Source organism: Lissotriton vulgaris, chromosome 4_1 (assembly GCF_964263255.1).
Source record: "Lissotriton vulgaris chromosome 4_1, aLisVul1.2, whole genome shotgun sequence".
Lineage (NCBI taxonomy): Eukaryota > Metazoa > Chordata > Amphibia > Caudata > Salamandridae > Lissotriton > Lissotriton vulgaris.
The window spans coordinates 1,678,549,865-1,678,572,765 of NC_141691.1; the positions used below are offsets into that span (position 1 = coordinate 1,678,549,865).

The 22,901-nt window shown below is 46.6% G+C and overlaps 1 protein-coding gene across 2 annotated transcripts in view; it reads left to right on the forward strand.

Moving 5' to 3' along the window:
- The window catches only part of WWP1 (WW domain containing E3 ubiquitin protein ligase 1), an 866,202-nt gene that overhangs the window by 544,411 nt on the left and 298,890 nt on the right, over window positions 1-22,901 (forward strand). For both annotated transcript variants that reach the window (XM_086965959.1, XM_086965960.1), the window contains exon 18: window positions 16,550-16,690. In XM_086965959.1, the coding sequence (XP_086822085.1) occupies window positions 16,550-16,690 (141 nt within the window). The remainder of the gene's footprint in view (window positions 1-16,549; window positions 16,691-22,901) is intronic.

Here is a 22,901-nt window from a genome sequence, read left to right on the forward strand (position 1 = left end):
TTCTTCCTCTGTGCTCCTCTGCATTGCTTGAGCCTTTGGAGGCGTCTGGCGTGGATCCTTGGTTCCCTACCTGGGCGCGGGGTGTCCTGGCTTTCTTTCGCCTTTCCCTTGTTCCTCATGCTGGGTGCGGGCGGGCTTCCTCTTTTCTTGTATTCCCGCTTCCCCTCAGTCGTCGGTGGTCTTTCTGATGAAGGTCCCCCCCCACTTGCCTAGGGGGACAGGTCTCTTCTCCCTGTCCGTTTCACTCATCCCCTGTTGGGTCCTGCGTCCAGTCCTGCCTATTGAAGTCCTCTCGTAGACCCTCCTTCCATTTGGGTATGGCTAGGGTATCTATTCTACGTTAAGGAATCTGCGCCCGGTAGTCTCTATCAGATGTACGAGTTACTTACCTTCGGTAACAATGTATCTGGTAGAGACCATTCTAGACGCAGATGCCTTCACGACCCGCCCTTCCTCCCCGTTCTGCGAGGACCTTTGGCTGGTCTTCTGCACTCGCCTCCCCTTGGGGGGCTATGGCTTCTGTGAATGCTTTCTTTCTTTCCTGGCAGGATGCTCGTCCTGTTCTATTGTTCCATTCGTTCCTTTCTGGCCATTGCAGGATGGGTTTTTATATCCTTCTGCGCATTTACGCCTGGATTCTTCCAGGTTGGTGCCTTCTTTCAAACCCCACGCCCCCCTTTTCATTACCGCTCTACTCTAGGTTGGGGTCGCTTGGCTGCGCCTCTGCCCTTTGTTCCTTATGGGGGATGTGACCTTCTTTGATGGGGTTGTCTGGGAGTATTGTCCCGGACTTGTTCCCCCTCATGGTTATTGATTAAGGTGGTAGACTTGCTACATGTTAGTTATCATGACATTTTTTCGTATACTCCTCTGTCCCCAGGGGGGCTATATTGTACTTGCAGGGTTGTTGCTCAGGGCAGTGCTTTGTTCTTTCTTATCCCTGATTTTCAGTACTGCAGTGTCTGGCATTGCTCCATATGGTGCTGCTCCTCACCATTCTTTGTCTATTCTTCGGCTCTTTCGCACACTGTTCCTATTCTCTCCCAGTTTTGTTCTGATGGCTCTGCGTTGTGGCACGGAAAAGTTCTCTGAAGAAAACTGACGTAGGTGCGCTAGGGTGGGACTTATGTATCCTCGCTGACGTCATGTACACGGACGACATCAGGGTGGAGCCACGTGGTGCCGTCACCCCGGCTCGCAGGGATGCTGTGGCAAATAGTTTTCCCGATCCAGTCTCACGCATGGGGATAATTCTATGTTCAGGAATCTGCGGCAAGAATCATCTCTACCAGATTCATCGTTACCGAAGGTAAGTAACTCGTACTTTACCATCAATCAAGGGACGGCTAGTTCAGTTGTTCACAGACAACACTAATGCCATGTGGTACTGCAGCAAATAAGGTAGATTGGTCCCCTGCTCCTCTGGTCTTGGCTGGAACACCAGGGCTTTTTCTTGGTCGTTCAACATCTGGCCGGTTCTCTGAATGCAAGAGTAGACAAACTCAGTCGAAGGTGCCTTGCGGATCACAAATGGCGTCTCCATCAGGAGGTGGTACAAGGTCTCTTCCAGCGATGAGATCTGTTCGCCTTCGAAGAGAGCGCGTAATGTCAGCAGTTAAGCGCAGGTCTCCTGTATGCCTTTCTGCCCATACCACTCCTGCCCAGAGTGCTCAAGAAGATCAGGAGCGACGGGGCACAAGTCATTCTTGTGGCTCCAGATTGGGCATGGAGAGTTTGGTATCCTGAGATTTGGCTATGAAGCAGGGAAGGGTCCTCAACCCGAACTTGTCCACTCTCAGCCTCCTTGCATGACAATTGAACCCCACAGTAGCTGCCTACTTCGCTCCCCCTCTTTCGTGATGCCCAGGACCACTCCCAGCCGAGTATTGACGTTGTGGAGCCGGTCCCGAGCACTGAATAGCGGCGGCCATCTTGTGTGTGGGGCGGATCGAGTGCGCTCTAGTTGCGCATTAAAGGGGTGCCGGAATGCCCAGCATTTGATTGCATGATTTTTGAGCATCTCCTGAGGCGGAAGCCGGGAGGCTGTTGTATTATTTAGCGCTGTGTATGATTTTTACCTGCTTTAAAACTGCACTTAAAGCTTAATCGGCGTTTAATATATTGCAATGCAAACCTAGCAAGAATAGCTTGATTTAATAAGCCTTAGCTGCCTACTTCGCTCCCCCTCTTTCCCGCTGCCCAGGACCACTCCCAGCCGAGTATTGACGCTGTGGAGCCTGTCCCGAGCACTGAATAGCGGCGGCCATCTTGTGTGTGGGGCGGATCGAGTGCGCTCTAGTTGCGCATAAAAGGGGATGATCATGTCTTCGCTCACCGAACGCGCACATTGGGTGCGCCGGAGTCGCGCTAGAGTCAGGCCCGTCTACGCCCGTCCACGCCTGGCTGGGACCAGGGGCCACAACCCCTGTCCCAGGGCCTAGTTACTCTAGGGAAGCCTTGCTTGCGTTAAATAACAAAACCGGTCATATAAGCCCGCAAATAGCGGAGACACTTAAACGGGAGAGGCTGTTGAAACCCACAGCTAAGTCACCTACTAGCAAGTCTAGCTTGAGGAGGGAAATAGGAAAAGTAACATCACAGAGCGTTGCCCTGCTCAATACGCGCTCCCTCCAAAAACACAATCTGGAGGTGTTTTCCCTGCTCCAAGAAGACAACCTGGATGTATTGGGGGTCACGGAAACCTGGTTAGAAGACTCTTCCATGCCCGACTTGGTGGCAGCACTGCCTCCCAACTTCAGCGCCATTATTCACAACAGGAAAGATAGTAGGAAATGGGGGGGGGGGGTCGCCCTTCTTTATAACAAATCATTTAAAACAGAGACCATTTGTGCAGAAAGTCTGCAGGGTGCGGATATTCTGAGAGTCAAGCTCTGTTCTGCCACCAACTGCCTGGTGATACTCCTTGTTTACCGCCCCCCAAGGACTTCCCCAGCCTTCATGGAGCCTTTTCTGGGCTTGGTTCACGACCTACGAACAAGGTATGAGGGTCTCATGGTTATGGGAGATTTTAATCTCCACTGGGAGGAGTCCCCTAAAGATGCCATGTCTAAAAAGCTAGAAGAGGCCATGACCTCGCTAGATCTAATCCAGAGGGTGACTGGTCCGACGCATGAGAAAGGCCACACACTGGACCTGATCTGGACATCCGTCCCGATGCTGAGCCCTATCACCATTTCGCCCTGCATATGGTCGGACCACCACCTGTTGCAGGGTAGAATAGCATTCCCGGGGCAATGTGTACCGCATACCGCGGAGTGGCAGGTAGTGAGAAGGTGGAACACAATCAACACTGACACACTTATCTCCACTCTAGAGAGACTACCTTCTCACTTTAATAGACTACCAGATGGTGACGCTGAGACAGCTAGTCTCAAACTGTCACAAAAACTGGAAAGTGCCATTGAGGCGGTGGAACCAGCTCGAAGGGTCAAATTCGGAGATAAGGGTAAAGGTGCTCCCTGGTTCAATGAAGCATTGAGGCTTTTGAAGCGCTCCTTGTGTCGGACGGAGAGAGCCTGGCGCAAGGGGTATGATTCCAAAACTCAAGCTTTATATGCCAAAGAGTTAACCATATATAAACAAGCTATTAGGGCCAGGAAAGCGGAGTTTTATGATGACAGAATCGCGACATCATCCAATCCCCAGAAAGAAATCTTTAAGGTCCTGTCAGAACTGAGAAAAAAGAAGGAACAGCCCCCCTCCTTCTCACAAGAAGACTGCCAAAAATTTCAGTCATTTTTTACTATCAAAATAGCTGACCTTTTGTCAGAAATCGAGACCACCCCCAGACTGGACTGCTTGGATACTACTTTTAAAATCACCCCAACAGTCACCCAGCCCCTAATCTCACTACCCTTACTCACTAAGGAAACCATGAGAACAGTGATGGGTAGAGTCAAGTCTGGTTCACCGGCGGACCCGTGTCCTCCGAGGATTTACAAACAAGCCTGGTCAGGGCTGGTGGACGACATATTATCACTCCTGAACAGCTCACTTTCAACTGGACAGGTTCCTTCCAACTTCAAGGAAGCCCGGCTGATCCCCCTCCTGAAAAAGGAAGAGGCAGATATAAAGATCTTGAAAAACTACAGGCCCATTTCACAACTACCGTTCCTAGCTAAAATTTTGGAACAACATGTGCTGCCCACCCTCTCTCATCATCTAGAAAACAATTTCCTGCTGGAACCCAACCAGGCCGGTTTCAGGGCCCACCATAGCACGGAATTGGTCATGCTTTCCATGCTGGACGACCTGAGACTTAGAGCAGACAGAAAAAACCTGTGTGCCCTGGTGCTGTTAGACCTCTCTGCAGCATTTGATACGGTCAAGCATGACCTACTGTTGTCGCGGATGTGGGATCTCGGTATCCAGGGCACCGCTCATGCCTGGCTGACCTCCTTCCTTGGCGAACGGGTTCAGAGAGTGCAATTAGCTGACCTGGTATCGGAGGCAGCAGGTATCACATGTGGAGTCCCTCAGGGCTCAGCATTATCACCCCTACTGTTTAATGCTTACCTGCAACCCCTTATTTCAACATTAAATCAGATGGACTGCAGTATATACAACTACGCCGATGATACGCAGATCATCATCCAAATTGACAACTGTCCAATGGCATACCAGAGAATGCAAAACATTCTGTATGACGGCCAACTCATTAAAAATATACCCTGACAAGACCGAGGTGCTGGCGATCACAACAGCATCTAGCCCTTGGAACGATCTCTTGTGGCCCACTGAACTAGGGCCATCCCCAGTACCAGCAGAAGCAGTGAAAAGCCTAGGTCTGATCGTAGATTCCAACCTCACTATGTCAGCCCAGGTCTCAGCCATAGTAGGCACATGTGTGGGCATAATGAGACAACTGCGTAAACTCTCCCCTATCCTGTCGGCAGACACGCTCAGGAGAGCAGTATCAGCACTGATCCTGGCACGTCTGGACTACGGCAACATTTTGTTTGTCGGTATCCCTCAAAAATTGCTGAGCAGACTTCAGATAGTCATGAACGACGCTGCCAGGCTAATCTTCAACCTACCCAGAAGGACCCACGCCACCCCCTCCTTCACAAACTCCATTGGCTGCCGGTGAAACAGCGGGCCAAATTTAAGGGCCTATGCATTACGCATAAGGCCTTGTACGGACACGCCCCAAAATACATCAAGGAATGTTTAGTCCTGTACGCTCCCAGCAGGAATTTGCGATCAACAGATGCTGCACTGTTGGTCTGTCCACGTTTTAAACTATCCTCTCTAGGAGGGCGCACTTTTTCCCATACAATTCCCAGTACATGGAATAAACTGCCAGAGAGCCTGCGCAAAGAAACAAGCCTACTACCCTTTAGAAACAAGCTAAAAACTGTGCTGTTTCAGGAGGCATGGGGTAATGTCTAACTTTCTCCCCTATTAGTACTGTGCTCATCCTCTGCTAAGCGCTTAGAGACCCCTGGGTGATAAGGCGCTATATAAATCCAATATACAATACAATACAATACAATTGACAGCTTCTGACTTGCCTCCCGAAGTCTGCAAATTTATTCTGTCAGCCAAATGTCCCCCCATGAAATCGGTATACCCCTGCCAATGGAACATATTTTGTAAATATTGTACAGAACGGTCTATTGACCTCGTATCTGCTTCTCTGACGGAGTTTATCCTTTCCTTGGCCCAGCAGGGCTCTGCTTTGGGCATGTTGAAGGGCTACCTTTCGGCCCTCTCGGCTTTTCTTCAGGTGCCAGATCAGCCTACACATTTTTTAAGTCCCCTGTGGTGCAGAGGTTTTTGAAGGGGTTAACCTAAAGAGTTCTGGGTGGATGATCAACTCTTTATAGGGTACGTGGGAGTGAAGAAGAGGCATGCTGTCCAAAAAAGGACCATATCACACTGGGTTATCCTTTGTATCAAAATATGTTTATGCCTTAGCAAAGAAACAGCCGCCTGAAGGCCTTAGAGCCCATATCACCAGGGCGAAGGCAGCCACCATGGCCCTCCAGCGTGAAGTTCCTATTGCTGATATCTGCCAAGCGGCTACTTTGGCATCTCTGCACACGTTTGCCAGATACTATTGCTTGGATTCTCAGATTCGCAGGGAGTGCCTGTTTGGCCTCTCTGTCTAGCTGGATTTCCTAGTTTATAGCTTTTCCGCAGGCCCTCCTCCGAGGAAGGTAGTAACTGGGTATCTGTTCAAAGGTAAGGAATCTGGCACTCGATGTCTCTGTCAGATGGTCAAGTTACTTACCTTCGGGGTAACGCCTTATCTGGTAGAGACGTGATCTAGCTGCAGATTCATTTCCAGTCGTCAAGCTGAATCCGGAAGATTTTTCTTAGCAGATACCGAAGGTAAGTAACTTGTCCATCACCTCATTAACTTTAGCTCTCCTCTTCGCACTCACTCGATTCACACTATACACCACAAGAGACCTGTTCCCTGGGGGTCACGTTATTTCCTGGACTGAGGATGCCCATTACACGGACTGATTCAATTTACACTGAGTACAGGGGTCCCTGAGGGCACAGGTCCCCACATACCAGATTGCCGCTAGAGATTTCACCCCCCACACCCTTAATAAGGACAACACTGGCTAGCCTTTAGTTTCAAAATTATATCACATGCCTAGATTTACTGCCTGCGGCTGACGACCGTCTCCAAGAAACATGGTAGGTTGACCTACAGCATCCTGTACCTGACAGTATGGCACAACTGCTGCATACAGACCAAACAGGTCTCCCCTAACCACAGGCACAAGTATCAACATTTTACATTTTTGCACCATATATATCGATTCAACCCGTTCATCATGGTGCCCCAAGTGCCATACTACTGACACTGACTTAATGCACCTGGCGTGGCAGTTTCCCCATGTATCTCAAATGTTAGTGATGTGGACAAACGCACTCTGTTTCAATCGATTTTACGTGAGTGGTAAATTGTTTCACGTAGGTCGGTGGTGGGAAGGTAGGTTACCCTGCTGAGCGTGTTCAGGGTGTTTCAAACCAGATATTGACATGTGTTTCCTGAGCGTCAGGACTCACTCCTAGCTTGCACTCCTTTATATTTTCCTTAAATAATTACTCCATAGTTTTTGTTTAGTTGTTTGCAAATTTTATTTTCATTTCCAAACGTTGTTAGTTAGCGAGTTTCTTTTTTCATGTAACATTTCATTTTCTGTGCAATATTTTTTCACTCAATTTATATTTCAAACCCAATGCATTTCAAGCGATAACGCCCTTCTTCAGGGGATTTCCTTTATCTGAAAACATGAATATATCCTCATGAGTACACATAAAATAAATTTTACAACCTTTGTAATGCACAGTATCCATGATAATTGACAATGGGTCATGCTTCAGAAACCATAAATGAACCGTGAATGTGCGTGGGATGACTGGTAGACATAAAAACGGTGTTTTGTGATACCTTATAGCCCAGTTTTAACAAAGTGTTGGCATGTCGGTACTGACCTTGAAAAAATTGTGGTTTGTATTCCGAGCTGTGGAATCAAAAAGAAAGTAAAATGATAACCCGGTCATTATAATCAGTATCTGATTATACTGATTAAAAATAGCAAAGGAGCCGTGTCCTTACCCGACGTTGATGCATGTCTCCTCTCCTCGCTAACTCGGCGTGTTTCACTCTCTACGTGCTGTTTCCCTGACTCTATGGTGTATTCCCGATCACGTGGTGTCGACAGTGGGCCGGTGTTTTGGGCGGGAGGTTGTGCGGGGTTGTGGTTTAGCTGTTGAAAGGAGGTGGAACGCGTGAGTGTGTAGATAATGCATTAGACGTTGTCATAGGTAACAAATAATAAAAGGATGTACATAAATGTAAACAATTGTTGACGTGTCAAAACGGTCTATAGAATGAGACTGTTCCATGGAATGTTCAATAAAATGTTCAGGATTTTAAAGAAAGCAATTTAAATCCATCCGTTCATTTAGTCCTTTTGGATGTGTGGTACACAAGTGATTGATCCAGAATACCTCCCTCCTTAATAAGTAGTTATTATTGTCTCTTCCTGGAAGGGTTGCAACCATTTCCAATATGCAAAATTTCAATTGGCTCACATTATGATTCGCTTCGTTGAAGTGAACTGCCACCGTGGATTTTCTGGTAGAATTCTGGCAGCGGAAAATCAATCTAAGGAAATATTCGCCACGGTACACGAGCTCGCTGCCTCCGACAGGGTGATTTCCAAAATTTCTCCGTCTCAATCACTTTGCAATTCCCTCAACTCCTTCTTTATTGAGAAGGTAGCTCTCATTAAGGCCAACATCCCTCCCTCACTCCTGACACCGTCCACTGCTCCCTTGCCTCCCGCTGCTCCACTCCTCACTCAGCTTCCCCCTTTGACACGAGAAACCCTCCTTCCCATACTGGCTCGGGTAAACTCTGAGCTCCTTTGTGGAGTCTACCGGCCGCCTTTCCTCTTGTCAGGCAGGTTTTCGCCCGCTGCACTCAACCGAGAAGGTAGTAGTTTCGGTGATGGACAAACTGAGGGAGGGCATTGACATCTGCCTCCCCCAGGCCCTGGTCCTCTTAGATCTGTCCGCCGCGTTCGACACAGTGGATCATGACATCCTGTTGACCCGTGTCGAGGCGGCGGGCATTGGGGGCACGGCCCATGCCTGGCTCCGGTCTTTTCTAACGGACAGGGAGCAGGCTGTCCATCTGGCCGACTTTGCTGCCCCTCCTCGTAGAGTGACATGCGGCGTTCCCCAGGGCTCCTCTTTGTCTCCCCTGCTATTTAATTTATACATCTCACCCCTTATTTTTTCTTTACAGCAGATGGAGGTCTCGGTGTTCAATTACGCCGACGACCTCCAACTTATTTTTAACCTTTCCCATTCTCCCTCCTCTGCCCAGAATTTCCAGAGGGTGATGCTCTTCATCCAAGATTGGATGAACTGCAACCACCTCAAACTAAATCCCGACAAAACCGAACTGGTTTTGACCGGGAGTGGTTGCAGTCTCTGGTCCCCGTCTTTTTGGCCCGACTCACTTGGTCCCCCTCCCCTCCCGGTTCCAAAGGTTAAAACCCTGGGCATCTTTATCAACTCCCAGCTCTCCCTTCACACGCAGGTTCACTCAGTGGTGTCCTCTTGCTTCTTTTCACTTCGCACTATTCGTAAGGTTTCCCGTTTTTTTTCTGTTCCCGCCCTTAAGCTTATCCTCATGGCCATGGTGCTATCGCGCCTTGACTATGGGAATGTGGTCTACAATGACGCCCCAGACTACCTGATCCGTCGCCTTCAACAGATTCAAAATCAGGCTGCCCGCCTGATTTACGGGCTCCCTAAATTTCATCATGCCACCCCTCTGCTGCAATCTCTGCATTGGTTACCGGTGAAGGAGAGGGCTCTCTTCAAGTTGGGCTGCATGACTTATCAGGCTAGGTCAGGGACTGCCCCTGTCTTCCTCTGTGATGTCATATCACCCTACCTTCCGGCCAGAGAGCTCCGCTCATCTCACCAGGCCCTCTTGACAATTCCCCGCTTTAGGAAGAAGAGGTCCGGGAGGACAAGATTTGCGGTCCTAGCTCCATCCTTTTGGAACTCTCTCCCTTCTGCCCTTAGAGCTTCTACCTCCTATGCGGAATTCCGCAAACATCTTAAGACCTTCTTGTTCTCCAGATCCCTAGCAGTCTAGCCTCCGTCTTTATGTCCACTGGTTCACCGCTACCTAGCGCCATGAAACCGTCCCGGTATAAGCGCGCTCTACAAATCTGTTAAAATTCAAATTCAAAAAAGTGGATTTCTGATTTTTTTAGTCTGATATTGCTTTTGTGCTCAAAATTCCTTGTTTTTATTTTTCTTTGAGTTTTCCCCACGTAGGATAAGCCACATGGGCATCGTAACATGTAAATGACGTTGCTGGAGTCACATGTGCCTGAAACTTTCAAATTTATAGACGTGCCTTTGGTGGTGGTGATTGATGGTGCTACCTCTGATGATGGCGGAGCAATTGCCACAGTTGTGGCATGGTAGTGTGCCAGTATATTTTGTATGTACTTGTTTTTTGGTTGACTTAAGTAGTTCCTTTAAGTTTCTGGTTCTCTCATATGCAAAGATTGGCAATTTGTTGAATATTCCTTTGAAATCTTCCTCCAGGGCTAGTAATGGCCAATGATTTCTTATGATTCTTTTTATTTTCGAACTGCGTGTTGAAAATTTGGAAACAAACACGTTTCTTTGTTCATCTGGTTTGTTGGTTGGTGTTAGTAGATGATGACGTTGCAATTTATCTGCTCTCTCAGCTGCTGACTCCAGAATGGGTTCAGGATATCCTCTCTTTTTAAAATTTTGTAGTGTCTCCGTTTTATGTTTGACGTATAGTTCATTGGTGGATGCAATTCTTTTGATTCTGAGAAGTTGTGAAAATGGTAAATGATGTTTCAAGGACCCATGGTGAAAACTGTTGTAGTGTAATAGGTTGTTCCTGTCTGTACTTTTTGTGAAAACGCTGGTGGTGATTTTTCCTTCTTTGTTTGTTAGTAATACATCCAAAAATGATAACTCTGTTTTGTTCAAGGTGAATGTAAATTGGATTCTCTCATTTTTTGAGTTTAGGTTAAGTAGAGCTTGTCTTAAGCTTTCTTCTGTACCTTTCCATAAGACGAAAATATCGTCTATGTATCTCCTGTAAACAATCAGGTTGTTTGTCCAATTCTCATCCTCCAGTATGTTGTCTCTCAAATCTGTGCATGAATATATTTGCGTAGGTGGGCGCGGCACAATTGCCCATAGATGTTCCGGACGCTTGTACATAAAATTTGTCTGACCATTTGAAATAACTGTGATACAGTGTGAAGTGTAACAGTTCCATTATGAATATCTTCAGGCCCTCTGTTTTGTCCTCTTGTATAAGCATGCTTTCAACTGCTGACATACCTAAATCATGTGGTATGGAGGTGTATAACGATTTGACATCGATACTTGCCATTATCATATCTTTTGTAAAATGTGCTTGTTCTTCTTCCAAGATGTTTAAAAAATGGGTGGTGTCCTTGATGTAGGTGCTGGTTTTCTGTACAATCGTCTGCAGGTGTTTATCCAAATATTTTCCAATTGGTTCATGTGTTGAGCCCACGGTCGATACAATGGGACGTAGTGGAGGGAATTTTGGGTCTTTGTGTATTTTGGGTATCATATATATATATATGGAATAGATGGATTTTCCTTGATAAGATATTCTTTCTCCTTTTGACCTATGATACCATTCTCCATTGCTTTTTCAATGATGGTTCTCAGGATTTTTTCAAATTCTTTAGTGGGATCCGTTATCATGATGGTGTACGTGTTAGGATCTTGAACATGATTTTCAATGTTTTGTAGGTAATAGCTGGTGTCCATTATAACTAAGGCACCGCCTTTATCTGCTTGTCTTATTGTAATCGATTCGTTGTTGGCCAGTTTCTGTAATACGGTCATGTCCTCTTTCGTCATGTTTGAATGTTTTGATTTTGGTGTCTTGAATATCCCTTCAATTTCAGTGATAACTACTTTCTCAAATGCATCTAACACCTTATGACTCGTGGGAGCCAGAAATTTGCTTTTGCTTCTTAGACCCATAAGTGTGTTTTCCTTCGTTAGAGTGACCGATGGTTCAATGATGTTGTTGAAAAAATGTCTTAGTCTTAAAGATCTTAAGAATTTGTATAAACATACTTTGGTTTCCAAAAAGTTTGAGTGTTACGTTGGGACGTATGATGAACCTTTCTGCAATGTTTTGAGTTCCTTGTCACTCAGATCTTGACTGAATATATTTATAACTAGGTTTTCGGATTCTGACTCCTTGTATTTAACGCTACCGCGTCTTTGTTTGTTTGTTTTTTTGCTCCTCCGGGTTCTACTTCCGGTCCTGGGCCCGTCTCTAAAAAAGTCGCCGATGGTTGTTGTGATGTAGAGGCTGTGGTTCCTTTATCAGTTGTTTGACTTGTTGTTTCTGTGGATTGACCCGGTCTGGGTCTTCTATCAAATGTAGGTCGTTTATACTGTGAATCATCCGATGAGGTGTCATCCGTTGATGCGTTCGGTTTCTGTTGGCGTCTTTTGGCGTATATGTCCACCCATGAGTAAACTTCGCCCAAGCGGTAGTCTGTGGTGTCCCTTTTGAACTTCCTCAGTTTTCTGTCATTAATTTCCTTCGTATATTCATCCAGTTTTTTATTAGTGTCCTCTAGGATTTGGGTCCATTCCTCTTTAGTTGTTATGTTTACAAATTCATCTTTGACTTGATTCACTTCCTTATATAAATCCTATATTAGTTTGGCTAATTCTTCTATGATCAATAATATCAAGTCGAGTGAACATTTGTTCAGTATTGCGTGCCAACGTTCAGTGAATCTCGCGTTGTTTTTGCAAAGTGTGGATTTCAAAGATATCCTTAATCCGCGCGGAATCCGTTGAGTTTTGTGGTACTTAATGAGAGTACTTACGTGCAGTTTTTGGTTTACGATCCGTTTTGATATGTACAACAATTGTTTAATGGTTGATGCTTTTGAACTGGTACTCGGACATATTTCCTCTGTTTCCTCGATAAGAGAGTAAATGCAACTTGTGTCATCTTGGTTGAATACAAGAGTTTCAGCTCTTTGTTCCGTAGTATGTGCTATTTCTGCAAATTGCATGTTTTATCCTGTTCATTGTGGTGCGTGCCACGTTGCTCAGTGTGTCATGTATCTCAAATGTTAGTGATGTGGACAAACGCACTCTGTTTCAATCGATTTTACGTGAGTGGTAAATTGTTTCACATAGGTCGGTGGTGCGAAGGTAGGTTACCCTGCTGAGTGTGTTCAGGGTGTTTCATGAAAAAAGAAACTCGCTAACTAACAACGTTTGGAAATGAAAATAAAATTTGCAAACAACTAAACAAAAACAATGGAGTCATTATTTAAGGAAAATATAAAGGAGTGCAAGCTAGGAGTGAGTCCTGACGCTCCGGAAACACATGTCAAAATCTAGTTTCCCCATGTAGCCAGCTACTGGACTGACATTTTCACACGCATCACTCCGCTAGTCGATATAACGCTAGCCCCGGCCACCATGCTGGTGTTGATGGGGTATGCCTACGGCATTCCGAATGTTCGCAGTAATGGCACTCCTCCTCACAAAACGCAAGGAGCTCGTTCAGAAGTCTGGTCATTTTTGACACGGACAGTGAACTATACGCCCAGATGCAACCTCTCACATCCCACCCCAATGATGTATGGCAGCCACTGCACGCATATTTACTCCTCTTCAACACGACGTACAATGACTGGGGGGTGCGGGGTACAGCACCCTGCTGTACAAAAGTGCAGGATTCTCCACTTACCCAACTACTCCCAAGCTGGGAATCAAATGCAGAACCTACGCACTTTGAAAGCAAAGCAGGCACTCCTAAACTACAGGTGTTCTCTTACAGATACAACATGGACCATACCAGATGTTCTCAATGTGTTTCCTACAACTTCATTGCATTGATAATGTTGCTTCAACCTTCACTACTTGCTACTCAGTAGATCACCCGACACATGTAATATGGACGTTTTATTGTTAAAATCATAAAGTCTAAAGAAAAAAGTTGGCTCTCCCCTTGCACACTTGGTCTGAGCCAGTTCACAGACACACCATCTTGGGAGATACTGCTAAGGTATCTATTCACAGTGTAGGAATCTGTGGTTAGAAGTATCCATCAGTATAACAAGTTACGTGCCTTAAAGTATCTGAGAGCATTACCCTGCTATCACCAAATTCATCACAGAGCCTTCCACCTCCCTATTCTGTGAACTGGACCTTTCATATCTAAAAATGTCCCAATTTAGATATCTGTACACTGGTCATGCCAATCTGCCGATGGGTTTTGCTTCTGAGGGCGCGGACAAATAAAGAGGCAACTTTCAACAGAAAAAAGACATTATTCAGCCCATTGCTGTATTCAAACAAACAGATGATACAAGAAGTCTTTTCTTTTCTTTTATTGACTCTCTTGTTCAATATCTTCTTATTTATGACCGACAGTTCAGCACAGCCAACACGTTTTGGCCAACATTTGGTCTTCCTCAGGGTTGTAATTTTCTTGTGGTCCACAGGCAAACGTTTATTTACCTATGTTACCTCTGTCAAAGTCCAGCCATTCTTTGTTGCATTCTATGCTCAAGTGATTCATTTCTGGAGAAAGTTTTACACCTGGAGCAGTTTTGGTGATCCTGCTAGGAGGTGGTCAGCTTAGCAAGTTGGGCCAGTTAGTACTTTTTTGTATCCAAAAAACAAACCACCAAGCCACTGTTTGTTTATAGAAAAAATAGATCTGTCTCTGACATGCAGGGAGGTTTGCCCTCTGTATGAGGGAACATTGGTGTTTTTTTCCAGCCAGGGACCACTATGCTCTACGATCCCTGGTAGGAAAAAAGGTGGAGAACATGGTGTCTTATGATCCTATGTAAACAGGGCAGACTTTATGATGCCGTTTCCACAAGTTGTTGGCTGATGGACATGATTTTCTCAGTGACAGGAATACAGCAATTTCCCCACATCTGAAAGGCGAAAAAACCATGAGGTGGGCTGGCTGGATCTTGATGATATTTTATTTTCCATGTGTCCCTTTACTGCCCGCCTTCAAATAATTCTTTTGGTCTTAGTTGAAAAATTAAAATTCCACATATTTTTAAAAGGGATCAATATTGCAGTAAAATTGTCTCAAGTTCCTGCCTCACGTTCCTGCAAACTACTCTGTCTGTAATTTGTGTTATTTGCATAATACACAGATTACTCGTATATCTTTATTTCAGTTTTGCCTCAAATGTCCTCAATCTTGGATATTCCTATTATTTTCCCTTTCTGTAAACTTAATAGCTCTTTTTTTTTTCCTTTGAGGATATGGCTCTTCCATTGAAAGGTCTCGCTTGTAACACCCTACCGGCCCATTGTATGTGTAGCTGTTCGTTAGGCCAGTGCTACCATCAGTGTTGTTTTTGCTAATATGTCGAGAGGTAAAGGGGGGGTCTACTCATATATCTATATAGGGTACCCTCTGGTTCTCTTGGCAGATTTGCGGACTTACAGTATGGCTTCAAAGGATCGAACATCCATTCATTTATAACCACCAGCTTGATGACCCACAAATATATACTTATGTATAGGAGGGTTTTTCTCTCACAAAATACCCCATTGAACAGTTTAGAAAATAATGTTCATTGGCTTTCCGATCACATAGTAACAACCTGAGGATCTTGTCCATTTGCCGAAAACAGGTCTGGGGGTTCTCAGGATGGTTCCTGATAACATTCCTGATGTACAAACAAACCTGTATATCAGTGCTTAATTTATTTTAAAATGCTGGGTCCGTAGTTGTTCTTAAGAGACAGACAACAGTGCGGTGAATGTCAGGCTTGCTGAATATCATGGATGCCTTGTTTTGATACCACCATGCCTCCCTTCCACCACCTTACACTTCTGTCAGCAAATCAATCTTGATTGTTCAGTTTCTTCTCTGCTTTCTCCGCTTGTTACTCTTTTCTCATGTTACTCTTCCTCTTGTATAGGATAACATCCTCTGTAATTCTGATAAAGGCCACCCTTTGTCTATTCAGCCAGCAGCATTTTAATATAACATTTGACACAGTAAGCCACCAAACAATTTTAAACTGTCCTAGAGCTGGGATGGGGTTTTAGCATAGGTTTGTGTGGAGCTGTTTTGAAACGGTTTGAATTCTGTCTCGCTGAATACGCTCAACAGAAGAAAAGAGGCTAGTCTGTCTTTGTTCCTACTCCTTAATAATGCGGTGTCCTTCAGGGCTCCGTACTGGTGGCACTCATCTTTAACTAGAACCACATGGAGACCTTAAAGGTCATGATACATCCTTTCACCCATACATCAATGACATCTGAAATGCATCTAATATTGCATTTTCCTGATTCCATCTCCATGATCAAACTGAGACACCAAGCCATGTATAAATGTTTTGATAAAATTGACTTCCGCTGAGACTGATATTCTTGCATCTACCAAAACTGTAACACCAGATTATCTGCCTTGAAACTATTAAGATATTGTAGGTATTACTCCATAACTTTATGCAGCTGCCAAATATCTGGGATGCATCCTAGATCACAACTTTTACCTCTTCAACCATATTCAAGCCTTGTTGTTGAGATTTAATTGCAGATGTTGAAACGAAGTAACCATGTACTTTCTAGACAAGACTTCAAAATAGCAGTAGAGGCTCTTGTACTTTTCTGCCTTACCTGTGGCTTGGCTTCCCCATAATGGACTGGATCTACTTATAGCCATCTGTGTGCCTATTCAAGATGTCTATTCAACATCTAATCCAAATGTTTTTAACTTTGTCTCCCCATTTCTTGCTTTCCTTAAATGGACACATTGTTGCTGTGTCCTTAAGCCTACTTGTGACCAACTAAATTCTGTTTAATTTCTTAACCACTGGAGCCTATTATGAAGTGTTTTTTTAAATGAGGTCCCATTTCTTCTTACATGTTTAATGTAGATTTTATTGACTGTTTTATTAGAGTGTACTGTTTACGTTTGTTTTAGGGACAACAACATTGAAGAGTGTGGGTTAGAAATGTACTTTTCGGTCGACATGGAGATCTTGGGGAAAGTAACTTCACATGATTTGAAACCGGAAGGCTCAAATGTTCTGGTAACAGAAGAGAACAAGGAAGAATATATTGGGTGAGTTATCTAATCGTATTGTTTCAAATTGCACGGGGAACAGGTCAACTGCCTGAAAGTCTCAAGTCATGGCTTTTCCTTGCATCATGGTGCCTGAATGGTGAACACAAATACATGGAGGTCTATGGTAAAAACTTTCACGAAAATAACGTCCAACCTTTAGGTGATCTACCATTTGACAGTTTCAAATATGAAGATGCAGAATGATCTCTGTAGGTTCAAGTATGTAATGTCTATTTAAAGTGCTGATGCATCATTGTAAGTTTTTTTGTGGATGCTTGGTTTGCTGAATGTATGCGTTTCACAGCGATGCAGACTTCACCCAAGGTTTAGATGTGTCATTCATCAAGGAGCAAGAGCCCATTGATAAATTCTCAATGTCTGGCAAATTAGAAAAATTAATTCTGGATGTTTTATTCTGTGGAGTTATGATCGAGTTCTGAAAGAAACACATTAGTGATAGATTCCTTACCTTAGAATTACTCCCAGGCATCCGACTGGATCTGGAAAGTTTTCTTCAGCAGTACCCTTGTGTGTCAGAAGGTGGTGCTGTGTGGCTCCTCCTCTGTCATTGGCGAGGTGGTCGCCGGGATGACGTCACGGCAGCTACTTAGATGCCTCCCTCGTGCGCTGACGTCAGTTCTTTATTTTTCCGCGCCAGAAAGCGCAGATCCGGGAAGATCAAGTACCCCCAGTCACTTTTTGACTGAATCTTAGAGATTTTTTGTCTCCATTTTTCGAGTCTATCAACTCCTGGTGCTGAGTAGGGATACCCGGTTTTCAGTCCTGCGGAGCCTGTCGCCGTATGTCGGTGAGTGACCCCCATGACGTGTGTCTCTACTGCCTGGACCACGACCATGACCCCAGGTCGTGCTCCGACTGTCTGGCCATGGCGCCGTAGACTTTGCGGGAGCGGTCCCGAAAGTTGCTGGAAGCCCGGCGGTACCACTACGCTGATTCTGACGCCGATGGGGGATTTCTACCCCTATGTTCAACCTCCATCTTTTTGCCATGTTTCTCAGGCCATCGAGGAACTGGAGGACTGGGAGGGGTCTGAGGACCCTCTCACACACCAGTGTGAGTTGGAACAGGACTGGGCAGAAGAGTAACGGATGCCAGTGGTCTTGACCAATCACCTGACTGTTAGAATTGGGGGTCTCTGGTTGGCGCAAGTATGCACTTGTGACAAGCAGGGACCCTCTCCTCTAAATCAGGGCGAAGGATGACCCCTTAGAATTACCCTTGCTCACCCTCTAGGTGCGGGGCGTGAGCAGCCAAGGCTATTCTTCAGGCGTTATTCAGTTAAGCATTTGTAATCACACACACAGCAAAATGTACCAATCCCCCCACAAATGGACACCAGGCTGGAAGTATATATCAAAATACGATTCTTTATGTAAATATATATATATATATATATATATATATATATATATATAGCTTAGATCAGGCTTATTCACAAGACCAATAACGTTTTTGTATCACCACAGATTTTAAATAGGCAAGCTTCTCTTTTAAATGTTCCACCAACAGTTCTTTGTTGTAGTTTAAATGTGGATTTCCTTGTAAAATCACTTCTAACACAGTTCTCTCAATATTGCAGGCTGTTCCTTCACTCTGGTTTCTAGCTTAGTTCCAAAGCAGTTCTTATTTGGTTCAATTTACGTGGTACTCCTCTCACCAGTGCTCCTTCTGTACTTTTTAGGTGCTTTTAGGCCAGTCCTAGGCCTGCTGGACGCTTCGCAGCGCTTCCTTGCGCTTAGAACGGGTGGAATCGGCAACCCCTACCAAGTCTCACGCATCTCGCGTGAGAAGCGTACACCGAGACCCTACCAACCCTCACGTATCTCTCGTGAGACTGGGTACGCGACGTACTGCACTGCTTCAAGCCAATGCCAAACAATGATACGAGCCGTACCCAGCTTGTGCGGCTCGTACGGCGGGGGAGATTTCAGCGTACTGGGCACCAGCAGAGTACAGTGGGAGCGCACAACTCTTTCTAATGGCAGTCCAGCTTGGCAGAATTGTGCGCACAGGTTACGGGTGAGCTGCCAGGCATACAGCTAGCTTCCCTGAGGCGCACAGTCTTTTCGATGCGCACCGTACCGGCAAGATGCCACACACAGTACGGGGCGCCTAGATCTTTACGGAGTGCACACAGTTAATACGGGGAAAGAAAACGTTGCGGGCCCCGAGCCCGTTGTGCACAATAGATGTATCCTTGAAAACGTGGGTCAAGGATTCAGTCGTCCCTCGAGGCAGGGGGACGAAACAGGCTCTTGGTGCGCTTCTTAGCGCAGACGTACTTCTGGCGTTAGTCGTCCCTCGGGCAGAGGGACGGCTCGTAGGGGTCTGGCACGTTTGGGGGCACCAGTGTGACTTCGGACCCTGCAGGCAGCGGGTGTGTACGCACAGGCAGGCGTACCGACTGTACTGGGGTCTCCCAAAGGGGGCGGCGCAGCCTGTAAAGACTCAAAGGGGGGTGAAGCTTGGCAGCAGGGCACGTTCCTACGTGCGGGCGGCTGTCCCAGCGGCGATCACCGGCCGAAGAGGAATTCCGGCGGGAGGGGCGAGAGGGCGCTTCAGCGCGCTCCTAATGGCAGGCAGGGGCAGAGGAGCAGGCAGCCTGACCCGGGGGCAGAGAGCGACTCCAACAGAGCGAGGCTCTCACGGGTAAAGGGCAGGCAAGCTCCCGAGTGCCACAGCCCTAGGAGGGGGCGATGGGGGCGCAGTCTCAGCTCCAGCAAGAGGCACACACGGCTCGCAGTACAAGGCGAGCGAAGGCACAAGGAACCCACTGGTCCTGGGGTTCCGTTCAGGGGGCAAGCTCAATCAAGCCCTTGGAGAATGTTTCTTAGCACAAAGCAGCAAAGTCTGTTTAAAGTCTTCTTCCTCTCCTTTCTCAGCAAGGCAAGCAGCAGGCCAGTCCTTCCAGCGTCTTCTTCTCCTAGTCGGGCAGAGGTTCTTCGTGGGGAAACAGGATTCTGATTTCTTAGGAGCAGGGCTCCTACCTTTATACACAGTTTCTTTTGTTCTCACAGGCCAGGGGGGCCTCTGCATAACTGCTCTCAACCTCTGAGCACTTGTTGGGGGTACTTCTGGCTTCTGCTTTCAGTGTGAGGGGCAGGCACATCAGACGCTCCACAGGAGGTGGAGCCGGCATTGTGTGGACAGGGGCAGCCAGGAGTATCTTGATGACAGTGCTTCACTCGTCCTGGGCCAGGGGCAGGCTGAGTCATCAGTCGCTCCCCAGGGGGCGGAGCCAGCATTGTGGTGGCAGAGCACAGCCGGATTAAGAGTCAAGGGGCACTCCTACCTCCCACTAAGGTGTAATCCTTGCATTTACCACCCGTCATCCCCCAGCCCTGTCACTCACACATCCCAGACAGTCAGATACTCATACTAGCAGAGGCGGGCTGAAATGGTTAGGCAAGCAAATGCTAGCTTTCTAAAAGTAGCATTTGCAAACACAGGATATTAAAATAAACTTTACTAAAAGAAGTATTTTATTATTCTGAGTTCAGGCATACTAAACATTAATTTCTACCATGTTCCCTGAGCCTGCTGGGATTATACCCCAACATGCATCATTGTTTCATTTTGCGATTTTTACTGAATCGCAAATTAGGAAATGCAAAATGGGATGCATGTACATTTGTGCAAAATATTTGAGAATCGGTAAAAATCGCAGTTTTTACCGATTCTCAAATATTATGCGAATTCCAAAGTGCGAATTCGCTCTTCCCATTGTTTCCTATGGGCCAAAAGGCCCATAGGGATCAATGGGAAGGCTTTAACAAATTGCGATTTTCATTTTGAAAATCGCAATTTGTTAATGCATTTCATGGGTGCAGGGGGGGGGTCCAAAGGACCCCCCCCTGCACCCCTGAAATGTATTTTTCGCATCATGTTACACACACACATGTCCTAAGGACATGTGTGTCCGTAACATGAGTGCTTAAAAAAAGCATTTTTAAGCATTTTTACACCTTTTTCCACATTTACCGAGTGGTTCAACCACTCTGTAAATTTAACCCCCTAATTGCGAATTCGCAATTTGAAAAGTATTCATGCATTTGCTTTTAAGAAATCGCATATTTGCGATTTCTTAAAAGCAAATGCAATTTTAGAAATCGCAAAAATGATGCGAATTCTAAAATTGAATAATGCATTCCAAAAAGCTATTTTGGAGTCGCAAACGGCCGATTTTAAGGAATCGCACCGTTTGCGACTCCAAAATACTTTGATGCATGTGGGGGATAGAGTGTAATAATTCCAGCAGCCCATCTGGCCTAAAGGGGACAGGTAGCCTTACAATAGTGAAAAACGAATTTGGCTGTAATTCACTATTAGGACATGCCACACACATCAGGGCTTGTCCTACCTTACACTTACAATGCACCCTGCCCTTGGGCCTACTATAGGGGTGACTAATATGAAGTTAAGGGAAGGTTTAGGGGCTGGCAAGTGTGTGCACTTGCCCAGCCAGCGTGACGGTACCAGACTGCACACAGGTTCTGCAATGGCAGACCCTAGACACATTTTAAAAGGCTGCTTGTGTGGGTGGCGCAACCAGCGCTGCAGGCCCACTAGCAGTTTTGGTATTTACAAGCCCTGGCACTCCTGGTGCACTTTACTGGGGACTGACAGTAAATCCAATGAACCAATCAGGAACATCAATCACAGTTATACTTTATACAGGGAGAGCATATGCACTTCATCACTGGTCAGCAGTGGTAAAGTGCCCAGAGTCATTAAACCAACAAAAACAGGTCAGAGAGAGTATTGGAGGAAGGCAAAAAGTTTAGGGATGACCCTGCCAAGAGGGTCAGGTCCAACACTGACCTTACCATGGCTTCCTGTCTCCTCCTTCTGTGGCTTCGGAGGAGGGAGCGGCCTATGGTGTAGTTTTGCGTAGGGCAGCCGTGGCACTTGACCTCGAATTCCCTACGGTGGCCTTGAGGACTAACCTGTCCACTGAGGTGCTCCAGCCGTCAATAAGCTCTTCAGAGCCTCTGCTGCTGTTCCATGAAGCACTGACGTTCTTATGGGCACTTGGTCCAGGCCCACCACAGGGGCTCCTGTGGATAGGAACGTGAGCAGACGCTACACCCCCAGCTCCGGGCAACCCTGCTTTTCTGTCCACCCCCCCCCCATCCCGAGAGTCTGGTTATCCAGGCCTCTACTGCCCAGAGCTCATTCCCTACTGCCCCTCGGATAGGGAATCCAAGAAGCTAGAGCAGTTTGGTAAGAAACTCTTCATCTGCCAGCTTAGGGCTGCGGTCAGTGAACACTGCATGCCTCTTGGGCCGATATTCCCACTCTGTGTGGGATACGATTGCACACAATTGCGTGAGTGCTGCCTCAGTGTCCAGAGGAGGCCCAGACAGTGCTCTCCCAAGCTGTTGCTAAGGGGAGGGATGCAGCGAAGTTCACCATACGGTGTGGACTGGACACCGCAGACTCGCTAGGCAGAGCAATTTCCACGATGATGGCGCTCCACCGCCATGCCTGGCTGCGCTCCACTGGCTTTTTGGGGAATGTCCAGAACTCCCTTATGGACATGCCCTTTGATGGCCATCTCCTTTTTGGCGACAAAGCAGATCATGCGCTGAGCACTTTAAGGACTCCCGGGCTATTGCCAAGTCCTTGGACCTTTCCACCACGTGCACGGCCACTTCTGCTTTTCATCCTTTTCGTGGCCACAGAAGGGGCGCACGGCACCTTTGTTCAGCCATAAGCCGCAGAACCAACCTCAAGACGGACTTGGGCCCTGCCGTGACTGGGCAGGGGGCCAGCGGGTGGGTCAGTCCACCTCCACCCCTGCAGCATCCGCCTCAAAGCCTTCCTAGTCCGAGCTTTCAGGTCCATCAGACGCCAGTGGGTAGCAGGATTCACCATCACCCCCTCCACTGGCGCACCATCTCTTCGGACAGGTGGCTGCTGTAAATTGTACGAAGGGGCTACTCCCTCCCCTTCGAGACTACCCCTCCAGCCATGCCACCCCAGTACCACCACATGTCGGGGGATCATCTGCAACTTTTTTCAAGAAGAAGTTACGGCCCTCTTGGCCAAGGCGGGCATTGAGTGTGTTCCTGTCCCAGAGTAGGTTGTGGTTGCTAGTTCTACTACTTTCTGGTACCCAAGAAGGGCAAGGACCTGCTTCCTATCCTGGATCTCAGGAACATCAATCGCTTCCTCCGGAAGGAGA